Genomic DNA, 12,884 nt, shown 5'->3' with positions numbered 1-12,884 from the left:
TTATCTAATACACAAAGAGACAAAAGCATCACTAGATGAGTCAAGTGTTTGTATTCCCTTGTCTGCACTCGCTTTGGTCTAACATGGACCTTCTCCAAACCACACGAAAGAATTCAAAGAAAATGCTACAAAACTGTAGTAATCACGAATCCCATTTATAGCATGGGAAATAATGAAAATGAATTATAAATATGAATGCATCAACGTGAAAAATGATTTACTGGAATAAACAGATCAATGGGTATAGTGCCCAAAAAGTGCCCAAAAAAACATGAAAAAATATACCCCAAAAAAATGTTAGAGAGATATTCTAGAGACTTAAGTACCCAGATATTGGCGACTTTTTTCTAGAGTCATGACTCTTTCATATCTCCATGGAAGTAGCCACAGAGGACTTGTATTTTGAAGGACTAGTAAATATATGTAGTTGAAAAACTATTTTTTTGGAGGATGGGGGGACAACAATTTGACAATTTTGTTATTGTTTTGGGGGGGTTTGTTTTAAAAGTACTCAAGGTGGGATATTAGTGAAATTGTAACTTTGAAGATCAAGAAATTTATGACTTTACTAAATAGATATATATATATATATATATATATATATATATATATATATATATACAGTATATATATATATATTAGCCCTTTCCTGTATTAATGTCCCCCCTTCCTGTAATAATGGATCTCTACCCCATCTTGTAACAATGGCCCCCTTTCTGTAATAATGTTGCTCATACTGCAATAATGTCCCCCATAGTTTAATAATTGCCCCTTCCTGTATTAATGGTCTGCATCTTATAGTAATGGTTCACTTGTTGCCCCCCATCTTGTAGTAATGTCTCCCATCCTGGCTGCATGCTGGAGACCCCTGACTTATAGAATTCACAATAGCATTTTAGTACTGCAGGATGTATTGAAATTAAGGATCTCCTATCATATTTTCATAGTAGTGTAAAGATAACAGAAATTGAGGTCTTCAGCAGGGTCCCGACTGCCATGGTGACCAACTGGCCCCCATGACCTCATTGTGATGGGGTACAGGTGCCCAAACAAATGCCTGTGCTGATCAAAACAATTCCTCTGTTAAAAACTGACATTTATGAGATTAAACAGCAGCAATCGGAGCAAGCTCTGCTCGCTGCTATTAGAGGCAGGTGCCAGCTGTATAAGGCCAGTTCCGGAGTTTGCCATACTATTGGTGCAACCCGTGCAACTGCATAAGGGCCAATAGTTTAGGGGGCCCACTGTCATCTTATAAGCAGTCTTACTCTATCAATTAGATTACACGTAAGAACTTGAGCTAATAAACTTCATAGCTCACAATTACCGGTGATGTAATCTGAACACAGAATGCTGTAGGGATTAAAACACAGATTTCAGTGATGCCCCTTACCAAGCTCTGTGGTTTTGTTTACGTGCAATGATTGATTTAGCACCAGAAGCTTAGCATTGCTGGCCTAGAGCAGCTTGTGCCTGGTAGTCTGACCCACCCCTTTCTGTGATAAGCACCTCACTGTCTATAATAATAATAATAATGTTTATTTATAAAGCACCAACATATTCCACAGCGCTTTACAATTCAACAGTTCATATACAAGTCATGAGTTACAACATTCAAAGTAATACAATAATTAAAGCAAAATAATGATGACCCTGCAGGTAAGAGCTTACAATCTACAATGAGGTGGGGGAGACATAAAGTACAGGGACTTATTTACAATGATGGTCCAACCATATTGAGGGAAAAGGAATGGATAAAGGCTGCATGAGGTAGTCACCAGCCAGTTATTGTGGTGCTGTTGGATGCCGTGGAGTTTGATGGAGGGCTTTTCTCAGATAGATAGTGAATGGGCTACACGCACACATAAAAGGACTTTGATTAAAGAACGTGATAGGCCGCTCTGAACAGATGTGTTTTGAGGGAGCGCCTAAAGCTGTGTAAATTGTGGATGGTCCTAATTTCTTAGGCTAGAGCATTCCAGAGGATTGGCGCAACGTGGGAGATGGCTTGGAGCCGGGAGTGGGAGGTACGGATTAGTGCAGACGTTAGTCGAAAGTTGTTTGCAGAGCATAACAAGCGGGTAGGCTTGAAATGAGGGAGGAGATGTAGGGGGTGATACACTGTGGAGAGCTTTGTGGGTGAAGACAAGCAGTTGAGTTGGATTCTATAATGAATGGGCAGCATGTGCAGTGACTCGCACAGAGCGGACGCATCCGAGTATCGATTAGCCAGGAAGACGACCCTGGCTGCTGCATTAAGGATGGACTGGAGAGGGGAAAGTCGAGTGGGGGTGAGGCCAATTAATAGAGCATTACAGTAGTCCAGGTAGGAGTGGATCAGGGTAACAGTGATTGGTTTTGTTGTTTCCATGGTAAGAAAGGGGCTGATTCTAGAGATGTTCTTTAGGTGTAAGCACCAAGAGCGGGCAAGACATTGTATATGGGAATTTAAGGAAAGATTGGTGTCAAACATAACACCCAGACAGCGTGCCTGCTGCCGGGGTGTTATTATGGTGCCACCCATGGAGAGGGAGATGTCAGCTTTAGGGAGGTTAGTAGATGTGGGGAGCAAAAAAAAGTTCAGTTTTGGAAAGGTTGAGTTTCAGCTAGAGAGCGGACATGATGTTGGAGACTGCAGACAGACAGTCACTGGTATTCTTGTAATACAGCAGGGGTAAGGTCAGGGGCTGACGTGTATGGTTGCATGTCATCAGCATAAAGATAGTACTGAAAGCCAAATCTGCTGATGGTCCATCCAATTGGGGCCGTGTAGAGAGAGAAGAGAAGGGAGCCAAGGACTGAGCCCTGAGGGACCACAACAGTGAGAGGAAGAGGAGATGAAGTGGAGCCAGCGAACGATACACTGAAGGAGCGATCAAAAAGATAGGAAGAGAACCAGGAGAGCAGTGTCCTTAATTCCTATTGATTGATTGGATCATAGAGAGTAGGAGATGGTGGTCAACAGTGTCAAAAGCTGCAGAAAGGTCAAGAAGAATGAGCAGACAGTGGTCACTATTACGTTTTGCTGTCAGAAGGTCATTGGTCACTTTGATGAGCGCAATTTCTGTTAAGTGTAGGGGCGGAAACCGGACTGTGAAGGGTCTAGGAGGGAGTGAGTGGAGAGGTAACAGGTAAGGCGGGAGTAGTCTAGGTGCTCCAGGAGTTTAGAGATGAAGGGGAGGTTGGAGACTGGTCTGTAGTTATTTGTGCAAGATAGATCAAGAGAAGGTTTGTTTAATAATGGAGTAATGATCGAGTGTTTGAAGGAGGAGGGGAAAATGCCCAAGGAGAGGGAGAGATTAAAGATTGTAGTTAGGTGAATAGTGACGACTGGAGAGAGACTGGAGGTGATGTGAGGGAATGGGGTCGGTAGTGCATGTAGTCGGACAAGAAGAAGAGAGGAGCCTGGAGACTTCTTCTTCTGTGATGAGATCAAATACTTGGGGTTATTTTAGTTTGGAAAAATAAAGGCTAAGGGGTGATCTTATTCCAATGTATAAATACATGAGGGGACAGTATAAAGACCTTTATAATGATCTTTTACTTGTAGACCTGAGACAGAGACAAGGGGGCATCCTCTACGTCTGGAGGAAAGAAGATTTAATCATAATAGACTGTAAGAGCAGTGAGACTATGGAACTCTCTGCCGTATGATGTTGTAATGAGTGATTCATTACTAAATTTTAAGAGGGGACTGGATACCTTTCTTGAAGAGTATAATGTTACAGGGTATATACACTAGATTCCTTGATAGGGCAATGATCCAGGGAACTAGTCTGATTGCCGTATGTGGAGTCGGGAAGGAATTTTTTTCCCCAATGTGGAGCTTACTGTTTGCCACATGGTTTTTTTTTGTTTCCTCTGGATCAACATGTTAGGGCATGTTAGGTTAGGATAGAGTCTGAACTAGATGGACTTAAAGTCTTCCTTCAACCTTAAAAACTATGTTACTATGTTAATAAATGTGGAGAGTGAGCCAGAGGAGATGTGGGGAGAGATGGGAGTCACAGCACTTGGTGGCTGGGAGCGGATTTTCTGACGGATATTCTCTATTTTCCCTATAAAGTGGGAGGCCAGGTGATCAGCACAAATGTCTGTGATAGGGGCCTGTGCTTCTGGACTGAGGAGGGAATGAAAGGTGTCAAAAAGTTTTTTGGGGTTGTTAGATAGTGAAGAGATCAGGGTGGTGTAGAAGGTCTGTTTGGCTAGGTGAAGGGCAGAGTTAGGCTTCTTTCACACTTCCGTCGGCAGGCGGCCGTCATAATGCGTTGACGTGACGTATCGACGGATGCATCAAAAATAGTGTAAAACGGATGCAACGCATCCAGTTTTTCGACGGATTCGCTAGACTGTTCCATCGAAAAACTGGATCCGTTGCATCCATTTTATCCATTTTTCCCATCCGATTCATCTGTTTTTTTGACGGATCCGTTTTCCATACCTCCAAATGGGAGGCTCCCAAATGTAATTGGCTATTGGAAAATAATGGAAACCTATATATTGAGTGTTTTAACACCCCATCTTTGAGAGGGTTTAGAGCAAGTGGCAGAAATGGAAGGAGTTATAGCAAATATTGTGACCATCTATGCATCTATCCATCAGGCAGGTTGCTGGCAGGCTTCTTGCTTGTATTCTTCTTGCTGGCACATTGAGGAATGAAGCCACATGGCAGGTTTATATAGATTTGGGGCTGTCTGGCCAATTGGCTACTAAATACTGATTTGGAGCATGCTCAGTGTAAAAAAACGGATTCCAGTGCTGGAATCCGTCATGCGACGTACCACGATGGATTCTGCATCCATAGGCTTCCATTCTAGCCAACGACGTATGCCGCAGGATCCTTCGTGGCACGTTTTCTCGACGCGGACAAAAAACGTTTCATTGTACGTTTTTTCCAGATGACGTGTCGCCAAATTCTGACGGATCCAGTGCATGACGGACGAAACTCGTGGCCATGTGTCGCAATACGTCGCTAATACAAGTCTATGAGAAAAAAAACATCCTGCGGGCAAATTCACAGGATACTTTTTTTCACAAAACGACGCATTATGACGGGGAATGAAAGACGGAAGTTCTTAGGGTGAGGGATGCTACTTGGTCAAAGGTGCTTCTGAGAGTGTCATTGTAGTGGTATACAGCCAGATCAGGACAGGAAAAATAGGATATTTGGGACAGTGATGAGTTTAGGGTGCCTGTAAGTGAATGAGGGTAACTATCCAGTGCCCCATCCTGGTATATATTTATCTCCCGTACTGCCATTGTTCTGTAATGTATAAAAGAAAATAAACCATTATACTCATCAGAGGCTTACATAGAAGTCATGGGGATCCATATAAGAAGTATAATGCACTCCCCATACGCCAGTACAGTATAATGCTCCCCATTAGGCAGCCGGTACTGTATAATGCACCCCCATTAGGCAGCATGTATAGTATAATGCACCCCCATTAGGCAGCCTGTATAGTATAATGCACCCCCATTAGGCAGTCTATATAGTAAAATGCACCCCCATTAGGCAGCCAGTACAGTACAATGCACCCCTATTTTACATCTGCGGGTTTGCTGCGGATGTGCCTGACTGAATGGAAGTCAATGGGTGCAGAAACGCTGCAGATCCGCAAAAAGAATTTACATGCTGCGGGGGAAAAAAGCAATGATTCAGCTTGTTTTTTTCCACTTCATGTGCACAATAAATATCAATTTCACATAGACTAACATTGGCTGTGCACTACAGTACGGATTTGATGCAATTCTGCGAATCCAAACAACACCTCGGAAACGTATCAAAATCCGCAACATGTGCGCATAGCCTAATACCTCACGTTACAGTGGCAGTGACTTAAGCAATCAATCAGCTCCCAGCTCTCATAGGACTAAAGAAAAACTGACTTTAAAAGTAGTACTATGATTGGCTGCATAGTCCCATAAAGAGCCCTGTAGTATTTTCCACGCTGCCCTATGTAGAAATCGGTGGTTCTTGTCTACGTTCCTGCTGGGACTTGCAGTTGTGGATATGTACATTAACTGTGTTCGTCCTGCCGCCACTTGTATACACTGCGCCACATACACTCACAAGTTGACGAGAGTCTATTACCTCCGAGCAGCCAGTCCCGCAGACCACGTAGTCAGGAGCAGGGAATGACTGAAAGCGATGAGGAAGCTTCCCGCCACTACTCACCTACAATGTCTGTGCACAGCTCCCGACGCCGATTGGCTGCTAATAACAGGAGGACAGGTGCAGATTTGAGGCCTGAGGGACCCTTCGGCAGCAGGAGGAGGAGGATGCAGCAAGGGTTTGCAGCTTTTTAGGCTTAAAAATCACAAGTTGCAGCACTGAGCCACTCACACTCACACCTTCGGTGCTGCTGAAGGACCTGTGGACATGCCTCTCTCCGGTCACAAGGTTGGATCACGTGACCGCATTCAATCCATCTTCCCCCATGTAACTGGAGGACCTGCGGTGACGCCTCTCTGCTGCTGGTCACAATGGTTGGGTCCTTCTCCTTCACTATTGCTAGACGGGTGGACGGAGGGGCCCCTAAGCAGTCCGGGCCCCGTCGCAGCTGAGACCGATATAGTTACGCCCCTGGTGTTACCGTCTTTGTATGTCTCAGAGGTTGAGAGGTGTGAAAGGCCTAGAGAAGTGGTTAGTGATAGAAGCTGGGATGCAGATGGGGAAGTGGGATTATTAATGGGGATGTTGAAGTCTCCCAGGATAAGGGTTGGTAATTCTGAGGACATGAAGTGCGGCAGCCAGGCTGAGAAGTGGTCCAGGACGTAGGTGGGTGAGCCTGGGGGATGGTATATGACTGCTACTCTGAGGGAGAGGGGATGGACTGTGTACATGTAGAGCCTGGTGTGGGTTAGCTTTTTCAGCTCTGCTTCTTGCTAACTCTAGAAACTCTGTGTCAGAACTGCTGCACCCAGTAAATAGAGTGACACCTTGTTGGATTTAGGGTCTCGTTGTCTACATCATGCTGCCCTCAGATGAGGTAGCAAGAACCCCCTGACAGATTCCCTTTAAAGATAAATTTGGTTCATTATGATCAGCTATGTGATAGGGGTCCATATACTGCTCTTGTATATGGGCTCGTTGCTAAATGTGACCACTCCTGTGTACCTCCTGTGTCAAGGAATGAATTAGACGCTATGTAGTGAGCTCCTAATCCCTCCAGTGGTCACAGATGGCAGATAGATTATTATGTTTTAACTTTAAATCTATGCAAGTATGTATCAGAAATAATGGAGCTCCAACCAATGTCAAGATTTATGTATGGTAATATCACAGAGTTTCATATAAAGATGGAAAACATGCTTGGCCATTCTGAATTTCCATGTACAGAATGTAGGTTAGATCACTGTTACCCAAAGCTTCCCAGAATGCCAATAAAATAAATGAGTTCCAATTTTTCTAAAATATAAACTTTCTATGGGTTTGGGCATATGTAGGACATCTCCTATATTACTAGTATAAAACAGATGCATCCTTTTTACATTTCGTAGAGTAAATCTAAAAGACTTACTGCCTGAACAGCCGTGTGAATTCAGGCTTGTCCATTCCATCCCTACTGTTTTGTTAGTGCCCTTACATATTTATAAAGCTAAACGACCACAGGATGTAGGAGACGTTTGCAGGAACTATACTTGAGACTTGTAGCACTTTACGTTTTTTCAGTGTGCAAAAATAATGCTTTTTTATCTGAATCTGGTTGATTTTTCAGTTAAGCACATACTACTATATACTGTTGTCTGTGAGCTGCTGTATATAAATGGCATTCTACATTACCCATACACTATCGCTGAGTGGTGCAGCAGATACTTTCTCTACTTAGCATCGAAGGCATTACACTCAATTAATAAAGGTGTCCATCTTTAAGAAAAACATTTTTTTACCTAACTGCATGTATTGGGGGCTAAAATTAATTTCTGCCACTGGATTGTATTAAAAATTTTGCGCTGTTTCCCTTCTATGGCTTCTGTGTTGCTCTATCTATTTCTGGCTGCAGAATGAGTTAAAGGGAATCTGTCAGCAGGTTTTTGCTACCTCATCTGAGAGCAGCAAAATGAAGGCAAAGAGGCCACGATTCCAGTGACAAATCACTTAGTTTATTGGGTGCAGCCGTTCTGACTTAATCCGAGTTTTTAGATTTAGCAATGCAGCAGAGCTGAGAAAGCTAACCACGCCCACACCAGGCTCTGTATGTACATAGTCTATAGACAGTGAGCTGCTTATCACAAGAGGGGGCGTGGTCAGACGTGCAAGGATGTGACCAGCTAATCACAGCAATAATAATGAAAAGGTAATTAAAGCTTCAGTCTAAGTAAACAACACCACACAGACAGACATGTGACACACGTCATTGAATTCAGTGTTTTAACCCCTACCTCATGCTGTCCTCAGTTTACATAGCAAAACCCTGCTGACAGATTCCCTTTAAGTGAGAACATATGTCCATACATTTTCCTTTTTCCGTTCAACAGTAAACTGAGAACAGATGCTACATTGCACACAAGTATAGGTTATTGCTGCTTGCAAGCCTAAGGCATGATTTGTGCGAATAAACTTCGCTTTATTGCCCCTTCAGGGTGTTAAGTCGTGTCCAGAGCCCACATTCAGCCGTCATTTCAAACACATTTCGTCTGACTAAAATTTCTTATAAATCTTCCTTTAAATGAACAGTTTAGATAACCTATACTGGCGCATTTCGGCCATAAATTATTTGTGTCTAGAACTAATAGGTATTTACATTTGGGATCTCTTTACAAGCTGATGCATCTAGAGTTCGTGAAAGTTGTCCCATGTGAGAGGCTCATCTGTTATTCATTTTCCAACGGTTATGATAGAAATTAATTCATTTAAAAATACCTATGGGGCGTCCTGACCCCAAAAAGGTCTTTAAAGAGTGATCCTGATTTATGGCAATACATTAATAACATCATTTTGTTCTTTCTTGACATAGTGGGAAAACTACCTTTGCACTTCTCATACTATAATAACCAACCAGGATTGAGCGGGAACATGGGGTGAGCAGTGCATCAATAAATAGTGGTAAAGCGCCACCTAGTGGTCATAGGGATATTTTCATATATTCAGCAGAAATATTCACATCCTCCCTAGAACATCATAGCATAAATAAGGGGATTTATTTAGGAGCTTGGAAACTAAAAGTGAAATCTAGCACAAATGAAAGAAAAGGAAGAAGAAAAAAAATGTATTTTTGAATAGACCAGCATCAATGTGAAATACAGTGTTGGTGTCCAACTCTAAATGATTCATAAAACTTCCCATGTGACCCCTTCTGTTATTATATTCGGGGAGGGGGAAAGCAACAATCCCTATACTAGGCACCATTTGCAGTGCCATGTAGGGAAACAAAGTAACGTTATTATTCTGCCGTTTATCATCAGAACTTTTAGCTGACATGTTTTATGCCGCCTGCCATCATAGTGATTTTCCTTCCTAAAGTCCTACTGAGTGTATGGAGGATGTGGAAACAGATGAAGGAAAGGATGAAATTCTATGGAAAGTGTAGGAACAGAAACAGAGAGCAGTTAGATTAGTGAGATGACGTGATAGGACAGTCTAAAGAGATGTATTTTTAGGGAACACTTGGAATTACTGGGATTGTCTGGGGTAGTGCATTCCAGAGAACTGGTGCAGCACGAGAAAAGTCTTGACAGGGCAGGAGTGGGAGGTTTGTATTATGGAGGAAGAGCAGAATGGAGAACATAAGTGGTAGACAGAGGTAAGGAAAGCGTGAAAAACTCTGGAGAGTTTTGTGGATGAGTTTGATAAGTTTATGTTGTATTCTGTAGCGGATGAGCAACCAGTGCAAAGATCGGCACGCAAATCAATGTAACCTGAAAAACATATCTCAGTTATCTAAATGTCATACCCATACACAAAGCCAATGTTAGGTGGCATATATAAAATAAAATATCAAAATGGGCCCCCATAATGGTTTCTGATAGGGATCCGGTGTTTGTTTCTTCCTTTACCACCTTTTCGTGGGCTACAAAGCAGTATCTGGAGACAAAGGTCCTCTACAGACTCTACTTAGAAACAGAGGGAAATATGGGGTGCAGGAACAGTCAGCTCACCAAACTTTGATTAGCAGTCTTCATCTGTTAGGCAGCACACGGGGCCGTCCCAGTCTCAGACGTGGCGATAAATAGCAGAAAAAAAAGAGAATATCCTCCAGCTGTAGCCAAAAATATTACAAATATAGTTTATTAATCACATTGAAAACTGTAATTTTTTATATGATTAATAAACTATATTTTTTATATTCTTGGCTCCTGCTGGAGGATAGTCTCTTTTTCTCTACAGACTCTATCTACTTAGTAGTAGGGGTTGAGACCAACCAGGGCTGGGTCTCTTTTCTCCCAGGGCCTTATATCAGATGATAGTTTCATTATCCTTAAGAAGCTCCAAACATATGGAAGTTTATCACTTAGGTAAGAACTCTGCTTTTCCATTGACTTCTATATGTGAAGAACAATAAGCTACAACCTGGATATATGGAATTGAATGTCACCAGAGGTGTTGTCACCTCCAGATACAAAAGCTTAAGGAGACCAAGCTCTCGTACAGGTCACTGTAATAACTTACTACAGATTACACAGCATTACAATTTAAATAATACGGGAGCATAAAGAAATCTCCCAGAAAAACGCAAAACATCGTTATTGTTTGCACTGATTAAATTCTCTCTGTTTTTCACAGTTTATATATGATGAAAAAGTATCCTGGTAAGTAAAGCACAACAGATGTATTGTTATGTAACACACTTTGTTACATGATTATTATTCTGCCTTTACCATCAGCAATCTGCAGTGTCTCATTGTTTCTCTTTATAGGTGGGAGTCCGTCATTCTGGTCACCATGTATGCCATTTACATTCTTATAATGAAGTAAGTTAGTTAAATGTCGAAGGAGCGTTCTAATCTTCTGTCTTCAGGAACACAGCGCTCCTCTGCCTCCCGGCTTGATGCTTTGCCAAGGGCAGTACACTCCTGGAGGGGGACAGTTTGGTCCAGAGGCATGGTTGTTCTGCTGGTCTGAACTGAGCACTCTCCAGGACTACTAGCAAAAGCAGCTTTGCCTTTGGTGCATGGAAAAAACGTTGGGGGCCTGAGGTTGGTCACTTTCAATGATTAAACCAGCTTCAGAGTGCCTTTTTACGGCGATAAAGCCCTCTCAGACTCCAAACGTGGCCGGTAATCTATACAAGGAGCTATAAATTATGGAATTAAAAATCCCTCTTCTCTTGATAATAGAAAGGATTTTTAATAAGAGATAAATTACAAAGTTGCTTTGCTGTTGTATCCATCGTAAAAGACAACCCCTTTAATATGTGCTCAGTTGTCTTGCTCGTTAAACAAAAGTGGCAGCTAAAATTGTGAGCATCACACACTGAAAAAAAGTATGTGTGTGTGTATATATATATATATATATATATATATATATATATATATATATATATATATATATATATATATATTATATTTTTATATATAGTGAAATAGGTATTGAACACATCACCAGTAAATATATTTCTAAACGTTCTCTTGACAAGAAATTCTCAACAAATGTCAGGAAGAACCCATCCAATTCACACAGCCAAAGAGATCAAGCCGAAGATGTCCATAAATGAAGTTATATTTAATAATGAGAAATTACACAGGGAAACAGTATTGAGCACGTTAAGCAAGAGAGGTGCAAAGCCATAGAAAGTTGTGGCATCAGCTGAAATCTATCAGTCATTAGAAAGCAATCACTTTGTGAAAAATAATATCAGTTGGTCCAACTGATGGCCTATAAATAGTGTTTCATTACCAAGGTGCCACACAAGAAACATTTCATGATGGGTAAAATGCGTGAGCCGCCTCAATACCTTTGCAACCTTAATGTTGCAAAATATACCAATGTCTTTGGTTACAGAAGAATTTCTTAACTACTGAAGGTTCACCTAGCCAAATCAGTTCTCTTGCTTCCCACTGACGAGGGCCAACAGCCCGAAACACCGTGTCAGCGAATTGAGATACTGATTTGGTTTTTATCCTAAGTCATATTGCAAGACTCGTTAAAGGGTTGATTGTGACTTGTAGGATCGCTACTTCCAACAGGTGGCACTATAGAGTTTAAGTCCTCTTTTTCTCTGAAGAGGCAATTTGCACACTGTTGGGACGATAATCAGGAAGTGGAAAGAACATCATTTCACCATAATCCGGCCATGACCAGATGTTCCCTGCGATATTTCAGACAGAGGAGTAAAATAATTATAAGAAATGTTGTCCAAGAGCCAAAGACCACCTGTAGAGAGCCACAGAAAAACCTGGAATCAGCAGATACAATCGTTTTAAAGAAAAGTATAAGAAATGCATTCAACATCCATGGCCTGTATGCACGCTCACCATGCAGCCTACATGGCCTGTATGCACGCTCACCATTCAGCCTACTTGGCCTGTTTGCCGCTCACCACGCAAGACTTCATTGCTGAAGTAAAAACATTTTCAAGCATGTTTAAGGTTTGCTTAACAACACTTAGGCAAGCCTGTGAAATACTGTGAGAATATAGTCTGGTCAGATGAGACCAAAATTGAACTCTTTGGTTGCCATAATACACACCTTATTAAAACACCATACCAACAGTGAAGTTTGGAGGTGGAAACGTCATGGGGGGCTGTTTTTCAGCATATGACACTGGCAAACTTCATAGAATTGAAAGGATGAATGACCAAATGTACAGAGATATTCTTGACAAAAATCCTCTGCCATCTACCAGAATGATGATGAAATGAGGGTGGATATTTCATCAAGACAATGATCCCAAACAGCCAAATAAACCCTCAGTTGGATTAAAAGAAAGAAAATAAAGTTG

At 41.8% G+C, this 12,884-nt stretch overlaps 1 protein-coding gene across 1 annotated transcript in view; it reads left to right on the top strand.

Moving 5' to 3' along the window:
• Nucleotides 1-12,884, top strand: part of SLC24A3 (solute carrier family 24 member 3) — a 490,808-nt gene that overhangs the window by 415,479 nt on the left and 62,445 nt on the right. The window contains exons 8-9 of the mRNA XM_077282811.1: nucleotides 10,727-10,752; nucleotides 10,861-10,914. Of these exons, the coding sequence (XP_077138926.1) occupies nucleotides 10,727-10,752; nucleotides 10,861-10,914 (80 nt within the window). The remainder of the gene's footprint in view (nucleotides 1-10,726; nucleotides 10,753-10,860; nucleotides 10,915-12,884) is intronic.

The sequence above is a fragment of the Ranitomeya variabilis genome, chromosome 2, assembly GCF_051348905.1.
Source record: "Ranitomeya variabilis isolate aRanVar5 chromosome 2, aRanVar5.hap1, whole genome shotgun sequence".
NCBI classification, from domain to species: Eukaryota; Metazoa; Chordata; class Amphibia; order Anura; family Dendrobatidae; genus Ranitomeya; species Ranitomeya variabilis.
This window is presented reverse-complemented; position numbering and strand designations above follow the sequence as displayed.